The sequence below is a fragment of the Nuphar pumila genome, chromosome 1, assembly GCF_984573655.1.
Source record: "Nuphar pumila chromosome 1, dmNupPumi1.hap1.1, whole genome shotgun sequence".
Classification (NCBI taxonomy): domain Eukaryota; kingdom Viridiplantae; phylum Streptophyta; class Magnoliopsida; order Nymphaeales; family Nymphaeaceae; genus Nuphar; species Nuphar pumila.
In genome coordinates, this window is record NC_143249.1 from 19,736,585 (window position 1) to 19,755,941 (window position 19,357).

Sequence of the window (19,357 nt, forward strand, 5' to 3'; positions counted from 1 at the left end):
GCTAAGGTCTGATGAGTAAAATCAAAGTGCTTCCAAGCTTCCGCGTCAATATAATGCATAATCTTGTCTTCATCATGTTAAACTTTATTTGCATGTCATCTCATGTGTTTAGCTATCCTCGAAGACATATACAATCGTTATAATCTATGGGTAAGAGGGAAGTAGCAGAGCGACTTGCATGACACTTCTTTTGACCTCGTGCTACCATTGTCTCTTGTCTTTGCTTGAACCGATGATGCCCACATGACGGACATGATCTGCTATTTTCTTGATCTTTGAAATACAACATGCAGTGATTTGAATAAGCATTTATCTTTTGATACCTCATACCTAGAGCGTTTACCATAACCTTTGCACGATAGAAATTTTGTGGCAATTTCTCATCTTTGGGCAACATACTCTTCACAATAGAGCACAAACGGTCAAAACATGATTGACTCAAATTATACTCTGACTTCAAATTCAGTAGTTGAAGAACTGCAGACAAGAGAGTGTGACTCTCGCAACCATTCCAATGTGGCTCATCAACATCTCTAAGTAAGTCATAAAATCTATTAGCTGCATCGTTTGTTGCTTCTTCCGCTACCCCAGTTGGTGCATCACTAGGACCCATAACAGAACCCAGTTCTGGTCCTGCAGCATCAAATATCAAATTCATATATGGATTATCGTGCACCACATCCACCCATGTGTCAAAATTATTATAAAATTCTTCACCATGAAGCATCTAATTCTGATAATCACTCATAAAACCCTTCATATATAGGTGATGTCTAATGCCATGAGCTTCTACAAATCGATTGCTCTTACACATCATGCAGGGGCACCTGATCTGACCTGTGGGATCCACTGTATTGACACTTGTCATTGCAAATTCAATAAAACTGTCAACATCATCCATATATTCAAGTGATACCTTATTGTCAACTATCCTACGATACATCCATTCATGGTTTGCAGTCATTTTGTTCTATGATGTTACAGATATTATTTTAACCAGTTAAAAGAGAATCATAAGAACGCTATATGGTTTACAAATCTTTTAGAAATTCTTATTTGGTGAATGTTGGTGAGCATCTTTTTTTTCAGTTAATGCATAAATTTTCTTCCACTCTCTACTACAAACATGTTTAACTTGAAATGCAATTCTATGAACTATTATGCATACATTGATAATTCAATATTTTTGTTTATAACACTATCACATCATATTTATACAAATCACAATGATATTTAGAAAAATGAAATCACATTCACAAACGTGATATATTCAATTTAAGCATGTTTTTATAATACAATTTCACATAGAATGCATAATCAAATCTAAAATAACTTTATGCAAGCATGCATACAGTCACATTAAACATTGCAATACATTCAATTATTCATATCACAACAATGTCAAACATGTACCTATAGCAAACACACTCCAATATCCTGCTAACTACTACCATGCCTTGCATGGAATCCGAACTTTAGCAAAACAGTATTTGATATCCACAACTAAGTGAGTGTGTGAGCAGGAAAGTGTTGCATCCAAAAAAGTAAATAACTTATGATATGCTTGCATCACTAACTCATCACGGATATTTACCCGATTTGCATGCTTTTGCATTTGCATTTTTCTTCTTTTTTTTTGCATGGCGTTTTAAGCTGCATGTGATGCTTAGCACTAAGCATCACGCATTTTGCTCTGCTATGCATCTGCAATGACAAAAATTGTCAGTCAAAGATAAAGACACAGGCAGTGAGCTTCGCCACACCCTGCCTGACGAAAGGGAAACACGACAGGGGGTAGAGCCCCCTCTCCCTATCGACAGAAAAACCACTCAGGTAGGGGCTTCGCCCTCCCTGCCCAACGAGAAAAGACAACAGTCGACCAGAGAAACAAAGTGGATAAGGGGCAGAGGGGATCCACACCCTGCCGACTGAAAGAACCAAGGACAGGGGCAACGCCCCCTGCTGACTGAATGAAAACAAAGAAGGTACGAGGGAGGGGCCGAACCCCTCCCTCGTAACTCAAGCAACAGAGAGGGGGTCTCGGCCCCTCCCTTACCAAGAAGGAGAAATGGGAAGGGGTTGAGCCCCTCCCTCAAAACCAAGAAAAATGAGGCAGAGGCCCAAAGCCCCTGTTGAAAATTTTTTCATAGGCAGCTGGGGGTGTCTACCCTGCCAACCTATCAAAAAAACTGGCAGGGCCTTAAGCCCTTGCGGGCCAGCCATGGTTTGCCGACAGAGAAGAACGACAGGCCCCTGCCGGTCGACAGAAAAGAAAAAGAAGGAGAAGAAGAAGAACAAGACACAAAAGAAAGAGAGAGGGGGTGAGAGGTTACCTAGAGAGGTGAATGAGGGTTCGACTATGAGAGTAAAGCGAGGGAGAGGGTACGACAATGTAAGTGAGGAAAGAAGTAACACAGTGATCAGTGGTCGGCGATGGCACACGTTGGTCGACGGTGGCATACGACGGTCGATGGAAGGAGAGGGGGTTCGGGGAAGGTGAGTGAGGGTTCAAGGTCGGTGGTCGACGACGGCACACGACGGCGACAAAGATGGAGTGAGGGAGGAAGTAACACAGCGGTCGGTGGTCGGCGATCAGCGGTGGCACACAGTGATCGGCGGAAGGAGAGAGGTTTCTGGGAAGGTAAGTGAGGGTTCGGGGTCTGTGGTCGGCGGCAGCACATGGCGGCGAGAGAGACAGAGTGAGGGAAGAAGTTACTCGGGTGGCGGAAGGAAAGAACTTGGTCGACGGACAACGGGCAACGACTTCATGCGAGGAATAAAAAAGAAAGGGAAAGAAAGGGGCTCACATTAGGGATTTACGGAGAAAATTAGCGACAGAAAAATTTTGTCTAATAATCTGTCGCCAATTAGCGACGGAGTAGCGATGAAAATATTCTGTCGCTCATCCGTCGCTAAGTTGCGATGGATTTTTTTTGTCGCTAATTAGCGACGGATTTGAAGACAGAATTTTTTTGTCGCTAATTCTGCAGCTAATTCTAATTTTAGGGACGGCTAGTTTTCTCTAGCTAATCCATCACAAATCGCCTGCGTTGTCGTTCTCCTTCCGCAACGATCGGTGGAGTGGTGCTCTTGATCTACACAGGGCGCAAAGTTGGATACTATTTTCATATATTATTTCTTGTTGGTATGTGCAGCCTCTATCGATTTTGATCTCTACTTCGGCCGCCGGTTGGAAGCTGAGCGAAACCTCCATTTTGATCCTCACGAATTGCCGGCATTCCTTCGGATTTGTGTAGGCGTTCACACCTACAAATTCTCCCCTCCAATGAACCGGCAAACATGTCCACTGACCATAGTTCAGGGGATAAGTCCGGTAGTCGGATCCACATGGACAGAAGATAACTCAATTCTAATCGGAGCGGTGTGTGACTTCCACCTGTTAGTAACTAGAGTTTTCCCAGAGCTGTGACCCAATTTCACCAATCTTTCTTGGAAAAATCTTGACAACATAAAACTCCTTTTTTAGGGAAAATATCAATGAAATATCAGTATTTGTAAAAAAATAGGAAGAATAACTTACAACAAGGCCCCCTCACATTTGGCATATTTACAAAGACACGCCTAATGTAACCTTTGCAATATTACGTTTAACCGCCTAGGTTAACAAAATATCTCCCAAACAACAGCTCCACTGAAGCTATTAATGTTTCAGTAAATTACTATTTTACACGGTGTTTGCCAACCACTGGACTTGCTGTTTTCCAGCAATCTCTCTCTCTCTCTCTTTGCTTGGTCCCATGATTTTACTGAACAAAAAAAATGGAGATTATTGTGGCGGGTATGATCGCTTTCAGCATGGTGGGTGGAAAGAAACGACTTCTTCTTCGGAGGCATCAAATTCGATTTTGGAAGACTTCGCCAACTGGTCATATCTGGCTCTTAAATTACATGGTAGAGAGGGGGTCTGATTTGCTTGTACTCTGAGTCACCATCTAGATTGTGGCTGTCTTACTCCTATGTTTCTCTCTGGTGGATGTATTTTGGTAATGTTGAATGGTGAATGTTCTCTCTCATCAGTCCTCCCTAATATTTCTGTCATTCTCATCTCCCCATCACCACCAACCCACAATTTATCTAAAACAGAACCATTCTCTGTAATTTTAGAACTTGAATACACATCCAATCGGGTTCTTCCCAAACCTTAAATGAACACCATAAAATCGATGGGTATTATATATCGATTGATCTTTCTTTTCATTCTCCAAAATGTGCTTGAAACTGAGCACCTTATTAAAGAAAAAGTGTCAAATTCTACCGTTTAAATTGATGCCCAAATGCCCTCCCCATCCATCATCAATCCCTCAAAATTCTAGGCCTTTCATCTGATCTCGCCTGAGTGATGTCAAACACAGCCAGCCTGCCCTGATTGGGGTCTGAGGCCTCGTGGTTGGTCGTCGCCTTCTCATCTGCCGTTGACTCTTCACCTCCTTCTCCTCCTCCTTTGGGGCTATCGATGTCAATCAGGAAGGAGGAAGAGGGATCGTTGTTGCTGCCAATAGTGGAGTTCTTGCTGATTTGAGGAAGGTGAGGATAGTGATGCTTATTCCATAGATATTGAGCAATCGGCTTTTCTTGGTAGGCTCCTTTAAAAATCCTAGTTTTTAGTATTTTTTTTTTCACATCTAATACCATAGATGTGATCTAAAGGTTTTGTTTAGTGAGAATCGGCTTTTGTTTTTGAATCGTAATGTATATAGAGAGACAGAGAATTAGGGGTAAAATTAACTTTTTCATCATAAACTCACATTAAACTAGGGTTAAACTGATGGTAGTAATTTGGAGCGGTTATTTGAGATATACTTACAAAAGTTTACCGTTTAAATGTAATATTACGAATGTTAGGGGTGTCTTTGTAAATACTCTAAGTGTTGGTGCCTCTTTGTAAATAATTCAAATAAGAATATAATACATGTCAAAGTGCTAAATTTTATAAAAATTTAAAAAGGGGTTCCTATTGTGTCTATATAGTGACAAGAATGCGATATTTTGAAAATTTTGCAATGTTTTTTGGAAATGAATCTTCCCCTGAAATAAAAACCACCTATCATTTGTTAGAATCTATGTCACAAAGACACGTGCACACGAGGATGCGTGACACGGGTTCAACCAGCAAAAGTTCAATTTCTTTTTGGAAAACAAAGATACGAGGACAGAAAATATTTTAATTTTTAATCAATAAATATTAATCTTTTGATATTTTAATGTTAAAAATACATTTTTATTGAGATGAAACCTTGGAACAGCAGGAAAGTAATAAAATAATATTAAACTATTATCCATACGTTCCGTGTCCGAGTTGTCGTGCCATCACGTGTCAAAATGGACACGACACGCCCCTCCGGGCCCTACAACGGATCCTACTGGATCCGGCACGGTCTCCTTCGCGTACGGGGTCTCGCCTCGCGCCACCTCGTGCCTTCCTTCGTAGCTCCGAACCCAACTTCCACCACCCTTCTTCGCCTCCCACGACCCAAGAAACGATCATGGGTATTCTTGGAAGCAGTCCTTGATCCGGCTATGAGCTTGGTATCGTTGCATGAAGCCATGAACGCAGTGAATCGAATGACCCATCTCGGCCTGCATTCCGATGCCTACCATTACGGCAATCTCCTCAGAACCACCATCAAAACGAAGGATTTGATGACGGGTAGAGCTTGCCATTCCCAAATGATCGTCACCGGATTCAAGCCCAGGCTGTTCGTCGAGAACCTCATGTTGACTATGTACTTGAAGTGTAGCCGTTTTTCCGATGCACATCAAGTGTTTGATAGTATGCTCGAGAGGGATGCAGTTTCGTGGAACATGGGTCTGGTTGCTTGCCTGAAAGAGGGTGATTTGGGGCGTGCCCGAAAAGTGTTCGATGAAATGCCTCGACGAAGCGAGACTGTCTGGGATGCCATGATCGGTGGGTACTTGCAGCAAGCGGAGTTGGTGAATGGTTTGAGCCTTTTTCAGAAGATGCGAGCTTGTGGGGATTGCATTTCTAACTCATTCTGGTCGCAGAAGTTGGTTGCACGTGTTGTTGGTGCTTGTAGGAGTGTTGGTGATGTCAATCTGGGTAAGGTTCTCCATGCTCATGTTCTGAAACTTGGGTTCCGGTTGATGCTACATTTAGGCAATGCTCTAGTTGATATGTATGCTAAATGTGGAGAGATGGACTTCGCGCAGAAAACGTTTGATCGGCTACCAGAGAGGGATGGATCCACTTGGAACTCAATACTATCAGGATATTTGCGAAGTGGATGTACTGAAGCGGTTGTCATATCTTTCACATCTATGAATCAGGCTGGTGAGGTGCCAAACCAGTTCACCTTTGCACTAGTTTTGTGTGCATGTGCAAGCCTGAATGTGCTTGAACTGGGTAAGCAAGTACATTGTTGTGTTGTGAAGACAGGATTTGAATTTGATCCTTTCTGTGAAGGATCTTTGATTGATATGTATTGCAAATGCAATGATATCAGTGATGCACGCCTGATCTTTGATGGAATACATAAACCTGATACGGTCTCATGGACGGCCATGATTTCAGGTTATGTTCAAGTCGGTTGTCTCGAAGAAGCTCTGAAATTGTTTCTGGATATGCAGGAGTCAGGAGCCAAACCGGATCAAGTTACCTTTGCCACTGTTATTAATGCATGTGCTAGTCAAGGTATGCTTGATGATGCACGGCGATTGTTTGGCCAAATATCTGATTCAAATGTGGTCATCTGGAATGCCATGATTTCTGGGCATGCTCAGAATGGGCATGAAACTGAAGCTCTTAGATTATTTGAAGAAATGAGACTGTCTGGCGTTAAGCCTACTAGATCAACATTTGGAAGTGTCTTGAGTATCTGCGCTAATCTAATAGATCTAGAGCTTGGCCAGCAAATTCATTCAGAAGCAATTAAACTTGGTCTATACGAGAATGTTTATGTTGGCAGTGCACTCATTACAGTGTATGCAAGGTGCTGTATGGTAGAGGATGCCCATAAAGTGTTTGATGCACTAGATGATAGGAACATTGTCCTTTGGAATGCAATGCTTGGATGCTATTCACAAAATGGTTATCCGGAAAAAGTTGTGGAACTTTTTTCTTCTTTGATAAATTTTAATTTCCAACCAGATGAGGTCACCTATACTAGCATTCTCAGTGCTTGTGCATGTTTGTCCTTCAGAGACTTGGCTAGGCAGTTACATTCTGTTATAATAAAGAGCAACCTTGAACAGAGCCTTTTCGTAGGAAATGCGCTTATTGACATGTATGGCAAATTAGGGAATCTTGAGGGTGCAAGGCAGCAATTTGAACTTATGATGATCAAGGATACTGTTTCATGGAATTCAATGATGGCTGGGTATATCCAAGATAATGATGTGGATGAGGCAATCTATTTGTTCCGCCAAATGATCTGGTGGGGTGTTGCCTCTGATGAAGTTTCATTTGCTTGTATGCTCAGTATGCTTGCCAATTTACATGCACTAGAACTAGGCAAACAAGTTCATGGCTGCACCCTCAAGTCTGGGTTCGAATTGAATGTGTATGTGGGCAGCGCCCTTGTTGACATGTATGCTAAATGTGCCTCCATGGAAGATGCAAATAAGATTCTTGCTCAGATGCCTGAATGGAATGTAGTCTCAAGGAATGCACTGATTGCAGGTTATGTTCAGAATGATGGTACGATGGAAGCAGTAAATGTTTTCCGTCAGATGCAATCTGCAGAACTGATGCCAACACAATTCACCTTTGCCAGCATCTTGGTTGTGTTTGATGGTCTCCATGGATTGAATATGGGCAAACAAGTTCATGGTTACGTCATCAAGACTGGACTTATTTCTGATGCGTTTTTGGGGATTGCACTTTTGGGCATGTATTCAAGGTGTCAAAGCAGTGAAGATGCTTGCCTTTTCTTTCAGGAGTTGAATGATAGAAACACAATTTCATGGACAGCTATTATTTCTGGCCTTGTACAGAACGGTTTGAATGAGGAGGCTCTTGCATTTTTTCTTGAAATGCGAAATGTTGATGTAAAGCCAGATCATGCAACTTTTGGTAGCATTCTTAAAGCATGTGCCAGCTTGGTATCACTGGTGGATGGGAAAAAGGTCCATGGTCTAATCATTCGTACTGGTTTTGATTTCAACACACTTACAGGCAGTGCACTTGTCGATATGTATTCCAAATGTGGTGATATCGCTAGTTCTATAGTAGTTTTCAATACAATGGATAATCATGATATTATCTCTTGGAATGCAATGATTATGGGATTTGCAAAGAATGGTAATGCAGAATATGCACTTAGTCTCTTTGAGAAGATGCTTCTGGAATGTGTAAAACCAGATGACATCACATTTCTTGGTGTTCTTACAGCTTGTAGCCATTCAGGTTTGGTTTCTGAAGGATGTCAATACTTTAAAACCATGGTTGAGGATTATGGAATAGAGGTGCGAGCAGACCATTACGCCTGCATGGTTGATTTACTTGGTCGTGGTGGTCATCTCAATGAAGCACACGATTTTGTGAACATGCTACCGTTTGAACCTGATTCTGTGATACTAGCGTCTTTGCTTGCTTCTTGCAAAGTGCATGGGGATGAATTGATGGGTGAGCGTGTAGCTAAGAAGCTTATGGATGTGGAACCCCAGAGCTCATCTCCATATGTTCTTCTTAGTAACATACACGCTTGGCATGGAAATTGGGAGGAGGTGAGAACAATAAGGAAAGTGATGAAAGAAAAACAGGTAAAGAAGTTCCCAGGATGTAGTTGGATTACTGTAGGAGATAGGACACACTCATTTGTTGCTGGGGATAAATGTCACCCTGAAGCGACAGAACTGTATGAGTCGTTGAATTCATTAGCCGCATGGATTAAAGACGATGATTTTGTTAGTAACAATGGATCATATGCTGATGAGGCAGGCTGATGCATTCTTCTTATATTGATTGAAATCGGGTAAATGCAACTGAGCTATTATGGACAAACATGTGACTTGGCTGAAAACCTGCAGTTGAAGACAGCTTAAGTGCTGTAGCGTGATGCATCATTTTTTTCAAAGGAGAATGAGGCATTCTTCTTATATATATATATATATATATATATATATATATATATATATATATATATATATAGAGAGAGAGAGAGAGAGAGAGAGAGAGAGAGAGAGAGAGAGTTTGAGTAAAGGAGCTATTATGGACAAACACGTGACTAGCTGAAAACCTGCAGTTGAAGACAGCTTAAGTCGTCTAGCATGATGCATCATTCTTTTGATCCATACCCTTATGCCATTATGTTATTTATCATTTCATCTATACCTACACACAGGAAGCGGTTAAGCTCAATAAGGCAGAGAAATTATTCCTAAATTCTCCATTATACCGGTACCTTTAATGAGGTAAAAGAATCGGCTGTAAACATCTGATGTAGCCAATGGTTCATAGATTGACTTATCATATAATGTTTTCTAGCCACCAAGTATCTGCTGCGCATATAATTGTTCAGACCTACACAGAACATTGAATTTGGTGTCCGATTTTTTCCTTCCTCTGCACTGAGATCCAAGAACTAGTAATCTCTATGAAGGGGTGGAAAAAAAGGTAGGGATTGAAGTTCTTTTCCTTTTTCGGTTTTAATGAAGATGGTCTGCTTCCTCATTCAAGACAAAGGTTGCCTGTGATTTGTAGGGTACAACTGGGTAAAATTTTGGGCCATTGTTGCACTGGAAGAATCGTAAAGCAGGGTTTTAAGTTCTTATATTTGCGGTATGACTCTATCAGGTGTGTTCTTCAGCTATAGACATCCTCTCTCTCTCTCTCTCTCTCTCTCTCTCTCTCTCTCTCTCTCTCCTCTCTCTCTCTCTCTCGCAATGTTTCTAAACCTTTTAAATTGTTGTGTAGGAATTGCTTATGCTGCATAAAATTGGTGAATACATCATTTGTGAACTACAAGAAGTGGCAAACATGTTTGGATATTGAGAGTGGAAACCGGTCCTTCAGATATTTCATGTAATTTATCTTTCTTTTTTTTGTACCTCTCTGATTGAGGAACTATTTTTTTTAAACAAATTTTAATTCCTATGATATAAATGAGTTTTTTTTTTAATAACCAGGGAAACCACCTCGCTCACTTGCGAGCTCATTAGTGTAAAAAACCCAGTTCTCCCTTGCCCACCAGGAAGTACATGCAGCTTTGGCCTCATTGATGTAAATTACCCATAGTAGTATGTTCAGATGACACTTGAGTTCTAAAATTTATTTAGATTTTTTTATGAAACTCTCTCTCTCTCTCTCTCTCTATATATATATATATATATATATATATAGCATCTATAAATCAGTACTGGCAGCGGGCGGGAATGGTGTGGTGTTTGCCTTTTCCTGAGGCATGTATGGCCATGTTAAATAGATTTTGAAATTTGAAGCAACAAGCAAGTAGGAAAATCTTCTTTGTTAATTCTATATACAGTGTCTGGGTGAACATTCTTTATGGATGGATGGTTTATCATCTTTAGGCATACCTAAGTTCTCAAGCCTCAAGTTACTGGTCCTGGGACTTGGGGGTGCTGTGGTGTTAAACATCATAGAGTCTTGCAAGCTCAGCATTGTGCCTCAAAGAAACCTAGTTCACTCTGAGACCGATACACCGATGTGGATTGGGCTGGCTGTTCTAATCCAATTTTCTTCTTGCTCTTTATATTCTTGGAAATCTCTCCCATGTTATTATCTCCACTCATTTCCCTCATCCCAAACAGTTGGATGCACTAGGGATTCTGTGAATCCTCTCCAGTGCCCTCCAACAGGCTCCCAAACAGAACCTTGTTTTTCTTTTTTTCTTCGATAGGCAAGCTCTGCGGGATTCAAACCCGAGATCCGCCAGTTATGATAGTGAGGCCTTGATAAAATTCGTGGGTTCCTTCTCTCATACACAAGAATAAGCAATGAAGGGAGAATACGTGAGAGTTGCTGCAGAATCCTCAATTGGAGGCTGCAGTATTGAGCTTCCCATTAAATACACGCTGTTACAATTACTAGGGTATTAAAATACCCATCATATAACAAAGGTAATTTACAATATGCCATTAATACCATTAATGAACATGTGCTTAAATATGTAATTAGATAAACTTGAATTGGGCTTGGATAAGATCCAAACCCAGTCGTGAATGATGGTTTTTTTTCATCCTCCATCAAGTTGTACATGGTTTTGAACCATGAACAACTTGCCTTTCAACGTCCAGAATTTGTCTTTGATAAGCCCTTTGGTAAACAAGTCAGCAACTTGATCAGTAGTCCGAACAAATTCTGGTTCAATTTTCTTCTCTTCGACCTTTTGTCTTACAAAATGTTGATCAATTTCAATATGCTTGGCACGACTGTGGTAGATAGGATTGAATTACATGTTGATGGAACTTTGATTATCACATAAGATAATACATTTAGATATCGATTCTCCTACTTCTGTCAACAGATGTCTGATCCATGTTACTTCAGTTGTAGCAGTTGTCATTGATCTATATTCAGCTTTTGTACTCGACCTGGTAATAACCCTTTGTTTTTTACTGCTCTAAGAGACAAGATTTAGGCCAACGAAAATACAATATCTTGAGACTGACCTATGTTCATTTGGATCTACTGCCCAGTTTGCATCTGTGTAAACAAGAAGTTCATGCATGTGATGTTTACTCATACTCTTTTTGTACAAAAGACCATCCCCAATAGTTTCTTTCAAATATTGGAGAATGCGTTTAACAACTTCCATATGTCCAATACGATGTTCATGCATGAACTGAGATACCTGATTGACTGAATAGACAATATCAGGGCGAGTAAATGTGAGATATTGAAGCATCCCTACTATCCTGTGATATCCTGTAGGATCCTCATACAAATCTCCATCTTGAGAACTGAGTTTCTGATGAAGTACACTGGGCGTGCTTAGAGGCTTGCAATCTTTCATATCTGCCTTGCTGAGAACATCAATAGTATACTTATGTTGGGTAAGTGTCATGCCTTCAATAGTTCTGTTAACTTTTACTCCAAGAAAATATCGCAGTTTACCAAGGTCCTTCATCTTGAACCTGTGGTTCAGGAGTTCTTTGACCCGCTCAATATGTTCATTGGAGTTACTTGTAATGATTATGTCATCTACATATATTAATAACAAGGTAACTGTGTCTTTACATTTGAATATGAAAAGAGAATGATCAAGAAGAGATTGACTAAAACCATATTTCTCTATTTCAAGAGAAAAACTGCCAAACCAAGATCCAGAGGCTTGCTTCAAACTATATATAGCTCTCTTTAATCTACACACATATTCTTTGGAATTCCCTTCTCCATACCCAGTGGGCTGCTTCATGTACACTTCCACCTTTAGGGTTTCATGTAAGAATGCATTTTTTACATCCAGATGACTAATAATCCACTGATGCTCAATAGCCAATGATAGGATGATGCAAATAGTACCCATTTTCACAATTGGACTGAAGGTCTCATCATAGTTTTGTCCTTGCTCCTGGGTGAATCCCTTGGCAACCAGTCTAGCCTTATATCGCTCAATAGTACCGTCTGACTTATACTTTATTTTATACACCCACTTGGACCCAATCACATTTCGATCATGTGGTCTAGGAACAATCTCCCAAGTGCCACATTCATGAAGAGCCTCTATTTCTTCATTCATAGCTTCAATCCATCGCTTAGAATTTGTGGTTTGATAAAATGTTGTGAGCTGATCTTCCTTACTTAAAGAGGTTAAGAAGAGTTGAAAATCCATAGTGAAATTCTCATAACTTACCCATGTATCAATAGGATGTCGAGGTCGAGTGGATCTTCTGAGAATAGAAGAATGCATCTCCTGATCAGAATTGGGGAGAATTCCCTTCTCACGTCGAGAGTAAACAATGCCTTTATATCTTTCGGAAAGCAAGAGAGGGTCGAAAATGATACTTTTCTGAGTCCTTTATGCAGCATCAGACATGTTTCCTGCATCTCTTTGATTACATTCTGAAGGACAAACATCATCAATAATAGAAAAGAGATCAGAGTTCAACCAGGGATGATAAACTTCAATTTCAGGAAGGGTGTTAGTATTGTGGTCAAAATTCAATTCATCAAATACAACATTCTTGGATATTTTGATATGCTTGCTCACGGGATCATAACATTTGTACCCTTTATAATCATCAGCATACCCCACAAATTTGCACTTCAAGACCTTATCCTGAAACTTATGTTGCATTGAACTGTCAATATGAATATAACATACACACCCAAATACTCGCAAATCATGATAATTTGGATGAACACCATGTAAAGAAAAGTAGGGCGATTTGTTTTTCAGGATATTCATGGGCAATCGGTTTATGATATGAACAGCTGAATGAAATGCCTCTGCCGAGAAAGTAACTGGAAGATTACTATCATGCATCATGCTTATTGTACTCTCGACAATATGGTGATGCTTTCATTCAGCAATCCCATTCTGTTGAGGTATATGAGTGTTGAGAAACTCGGTTTTTGATGTCACATAATATGATACACTGTCTTATTTAATTTTGTATGATATGATAATATGTTCTTTTGAAATAATGTTATATTATGACTAAATATGTTTTGCCTTAAATCTAACGAGTATTTGATGCAAGGATATCTCACCCAATAAGGTTGGAGACTTCCTGTTCAAGTACAACTATGGTGCAATCATACTCCTTGAAGAAAAAGCTTGATGAGCCATGCCTTCCTAAAGTTCAAATGAAGAAATCGGCTACCTCAAGTTGAAGATTTTTTTCTTCTTTAGAGTCATATGTAACAGAACCTTCAGGAACTTGCATATTGCATATTACATACTCATTCATACATACTATATCACAAAAGTATACGATAGTTTCAAAAAGGTTCTTTTTTTTGAAAACCAATAATTGTACCTTCTTACAACCTTTTATGAAAAAGATATTTTGTCATATAATAATTGTACCTTCTTACAACCTTTTATGAAAAAGACATTTTGTCATTATACCTTACACAAAAGAAAAACAAATAAAATATGTTTTTGAAAAGACTTAAGATATCTTCTTTAAAATATTTCTTAATACAAGAAGAAGACAAAAACATAAATCGGCTACACAAAAGAAAAACAAATAAAATATGTTTTTGAAAAGACTTAAGATATCTTCTTTAAAATATTTCTTAATACAAGAAGAAGACAAAAACATAAATCGGCTACACAAAAGAAAAACAAATAAAATATGTTTTTAAAGGACTCTAGTTACTTTTTCTCATAACTATAGAATGTCGACTTACTTGAAGTCATCATTCTCTTTACAAAGCATTAAATACCTTCTGTAACAAATCCCTTCTAAATATCCTTCCCAAAGAATGTCGACCTTCTTTTTTGGATCCTCATTCTCTCTGGAGACTTTAAAATACACTACATAAAGAACATACTTGACATGACTATGTACAAATAAATATCTCAAAGCACTCATAGTACTTACACTCATTTAAAGTAAAAAAGTACTAATGTACCTCAAATCATTAATTAGAATAAAAACAAAACTACAACCCAACGTTCAAATGTACTATTGTAAGAAATATACTTTTTACATAAAATATGTATTACCTAAAACACTACAACGACTAGTGTACCCTCTATCTTACTCTTCTGAAAAAAGGCATTCTCGATCTTCTCTAAAAGACATTTTTGAAAAGACATAACATTTCATATTTCAAAAAGTTACAATTCCAAAATGTAACGACTACTTTTTATAAGCTATATAAACACACACACATAAACTATTCAAACAAGAGGAATGAAATAGACGTGTGAGCTTACAAAGAGAAAAATATTCTATTCGTGATTTGAAAAGAGAGCCTTGAAAAAGAAAGAGAAAAAGAAAAAGAAAGAAAGGAGAAAAAGTCAAGTCCAGCTCTTTGACAAAGAGTATCCTCTGAGTGACAAACAGAACATTCTTAGATTCCTTCATTCGTGCATTCATATCATTCTGAAGGTTCTATAGGAAGTATTGTAACTCTGTTTATTCACTGTACTCCTTTGTTCAAAGAAGTAGACCTCTGTGAAAGAGGGTGTTGCCCTTCTCTGATGAGAGAAGAAGACCTCTTGGGAAGAGGGTGTTGCCCTTCTCTGTTGAGAGAAGAAGACCTCTTGGGAAGAGGGTGTTGTACTATTTATCCGGTAACTCGGATGTTATAGTGAAATCTCAAGTGGTTTGCTTGGGGACTGGATGTAGGTCTGGATATTGACCGAACCAGTATAACTTCTGTGTTTTATGTGTTGTGCCTTATTGCTTAATTATTTTATTTTATCGATCATTATCATATTTCACTATTCACCCCCCCTCTAGTGGAATTTCAATGAGGGCAAGACACATGCCTACATATTCCATTTGTATGAAGGAAATTAATAAAGTCATTTGAGGAGAATTTACCTCCTCCATCACATTGAAAACAAAGGATATTATCAGAGAATTGATTTTGAACAAAGAAATAAAAATTCTGAAATAACTTGAATGTTTCATATTTATATTTCATAAAGAAAATTCATGTATACCGAGAATAGCTATCAACAAAAATAAGATAATATCTGATGCTAGACATAGAGGGAACTGGAGCCGGACCCCAAACATTAGAACAAATAATTTCAAATGGTCTTGAAGATCTTTTATTAATAGAATGAAATGGAAGAACATGACTCTTACATTGAAGACAACTGAAACATTTTTTGTCATTGACATTTAAACTTAGACTTGACTTGGGAATAAGACTGCTTGAAACAAGTTTTTCAATGAAACAACTACTACAATGACCCAAACGACCATGCCAAAGATTCAGCTTATTACACTCAAAAAGACTAAAAACATTCTTAGAAGAAACTGAAGAAGATGATGGTGTGAGCTTCAAGGTGGAAGGATTCTCTTGAAACACGTACATATTCCCTTGTTGTTTTCTTTCAGCGAACGTTTCCCTCATGTGAAGGTCTTTGACACGAACAGAAAAAGAAGTAAACTCAACTAAAGCATTGATGTCATCTACAAGCTTAGAGACAGAAATGCTATTTTTCTTGATATTTGGAGCATAAATGACATTTGAAAGAGCAAGAGAAGAAATAGACATAGGAATGACAGAGTTTTCAATGTGAGAAATACGATGGTGAGATCCATCGCCAGTGACTATACTATTTCTACCAGCATAAGGAACAAGAGTTAGAAGCTTACCAGCATCACCAGTGACATGAGTGGTTGCACCAGAATTGACATACCAAGTACCATGATCATTTTGTTTTAAATTCAATTCAGCTAGAGCAGATAGTAACAACTCCTTGACTTCATCATTGTTCTTCAATTTATCTGACCCATTTCTTGTCTCTGGTTGTTTGCCTCTATTTTGAGGATTAAACTAGCAATTAGCTTTGATATGCCCCCTTTTATTGCATAGAAAACATGTGGGTATTGATCTTTGTCTCTGACCATTGGGAGGAATACTGGGTGTAGGTAATATTTCATGACTTCCTTGTCTATTTCTTTCTTGCCCCCCTCTTTCCCGAAAATCATACCTACCACGTCATTGCCCATAGCCAACTCATGTGGCAAGGACATCGTGTTCTCCAACTTGAACATGAGTATTTTCAAAAAAACCCTTCAAGGTCATCTCATATTGTAAAAGCTTGGCATGAAGATCTTCAAATGTAGGTAAATCTGGCAAACACAATAAAGAAGTAACCATCATATGATAATTCGATCTCAGCCCATTCAAAGTTTCTTGCATCATATCTTTGTCACTAACAGTGCATCCTACGATGGCCAACTGATCTGTAATAGTCTTCATTTTGTTCAAGTACTTCATGATGGTCATGGAGTCCTTCCTCAGCATTTGAAACTCTTTCTTTAAAAATAATACTTTGGCCTGAGAAACTTGAGAATATGTTTAAACCAGTTGGTGCCATAATTACATGGCAAAGCAGTCATCTGGAATTGCCACAAGTACTTCCTGTGACAATGTAGAAGTGATATAGGCAACCAGTGTCTGATCTCGCTCCATCCAGGATACATACTCTGGATTTCTAACATAGGTAATCGAAAGATCTCCCTCACCACTCTTTTCTTCTTGTGGTATGAACTCTGGAGGAACATGGACAGAACCATCCAGATGTCCAGAAAGATCAAAATTTCTTATGAATGGTATGATTTATCACTTTCAAGTTAGGAAATTAGAATTATTCAGTTTCTCAGACACGAGTTGACTAAGAAAGTTTGAGGAAAGACCGGACTGAGAGTGAGGAAATGAGTCAATACTCTATTGAGGCCAAAAATAAGGAGTTGCCAAAAATAAGAAGGTTCAATTACTATTGAATTCTAATAAAATTCAGAACAGAAACTTAAGATCAACGTTGCCACCGCCTTTTTTTATATATGATAAACCTGAGGCAGAAAACCAAAACTACGCAGTAAAGATTTGTACTGAATTAAAAATTTAATCAAAGGAGCACGTTATTTTAAAAATAACGTGTTTTCTTTCAGAATATGAGAGAATATAGACAAACAGTATACAACAGAAAAGAATATAGAGAATGAGTCCAAATATTAACCAAGACAGATCTGGGATCACTTCTAGATTTGAATCTAATGTGCCGTCAATGTGCAAAAGAATTTGACGTGATCCTATTCAAGCTTTGTAATCACGCAGAGATCAAATGATTCAAATTCGATTTTGTGTGATTATTTAAACTGTTAATATATAAGATCATGTGCAGCAATATGACAATATGAAAACGTGAACAGAGAATCAGCAATATATTATTTAAGCCTTGAAAAGAAGAATATTAGGCAAGCAGAAAATCAGAAATATGCTAACGCGAACAAATCCAAGTTTTAGAAGAAAAATACGTTGGATTTTGATATCAAGAGACGAGAAGAATGTAGGAGAAAGAAAAATGATAATACGTGACATATGAAGGAGAAAGGGATAAGAAGAAAGAAGAAGATCTTGGAGATGAAGAAGCTTTACTGGGTGAAGAAGCGTTACCGGATGTTCATAAGAAGATCACGATCCTTAAATTTGAACATGTTGCTCTGATACCATGATAAAGTTCGTAGGTTCCTTCTCTCATACACAAGAATAAGCAATGAAGGGAGAATATGTGAGAGTTGCCGCAGAATCCTTAATTGGAGGCTGCAGTATTGGGCTTCCCATTAAATACACGTTGTTACAATTACTAGGGTACGAAAATACCTATCATACAACAAAGGTAATTTACAATATGCCATTAATACCATTAATGAACATGTGTTTAATTAAATATGTAATTAGATAAACTTGAATTGGGTCAGTCGTGAATGATGGCTTCTTTTCAAGCCTAACCATCCAGGTGTCCAGTTTGATCCCTCTCAAATTGAAACTGTGGGGATCCACTTAGGTTTTTGGAAGTTTCATATGAAGTTAGGGCCACTTGGTAGTTTATGCCTTCACAGGGACCAGAACCGTTTGTTAGATGTAATCTCCTTGGATGCTGGATCCTGCAAGATCCCTCTTCCAAGTGCTGATATGACCGAATAATAATTTATTCTATCTGAATATAAAGCGAAAGTTATTTAAGGTCTAGCAGATCAGATCCAGAACCAATCAAGCCTGGGGTCATACTCATACTACATCTAATTGTTAACAGGCTTGGGTTTCTAGAGGCCGGATCCGAATAACACAATAAAGCTGATCCTTTCTTGAATAACCCGCCACATGTGGTTTGGGGGATAAAAACCACATTTTTTTGTTTCCCCCCAAAGCAAGTTTACTTGCATCAAGAAGCACATTAGTCTCTCATGAATGGAAAGCCTTTTGGAAGACTGCAAATGGCTTGTATCCAGGTCACACCTAGTGGATCAGAACTAGGGTTGCAACCGGTTCGGATCGGGGACAGCCAAAATTTGCAAAATCACCATTTCATATCCGAACCATTTGCAACCCTAATCAGAACTCGCTTAAACTTCTGCTTTCCCCCATCTCAGATCAGTTCCATACCAACTCCATGCTATAAGGCAGATCCTAGTTTGCATCCACTCAGAACCAACTCACTTTGGTCCATTGCTTTAGAAAAAGGACAACAATGTAAGCCAAAACTACCAAAATGGTTCTGTCTTCACTTAAAACTGTTTTCAAAAGTTCTTGTGTAAATAGAAGTGCCCTGACCTTGCAACAAGCTTCTGGGTGGCAAGGGGTACTGCTTGAGGGTGGGTTATACAACAGATCATCAATATCTCTTGGGCAACTACCACCTGAATTGGAATGTGGATCAGGTGCAATCACATTGCACACCAAAAGTGTGTTGCTGCACCAGACCGCCCTCCATCTCAC

The 19,357-nt window shown here is 38.8% G+C and overlaps 1 protein-coding gene across 1 annotated transcript; it reads left to right on the plus strand.

Moving 5' to 3' along the window:
- The first annotated feature begins 5,340 nt into the window (after window positions 1-5,340).
- On the plus strand, window positions 5,341-8,922 carry LOC149848250 (Pentatricopeptide repeat (PPR) superfamily protein). Its single transcript, XM_090003793.1, has one exon. The coding sequence runs from the start codon at window positions 5,341-5,343 to the stop codon at window positions 8,920-8,922; it is 3,582 nt and encodes a 1,193-aa protein (XP_089859919.1).
- The last annotated feature ends 10,435 nt before the right edge of the window (window positions 8,923-19,357 follow it).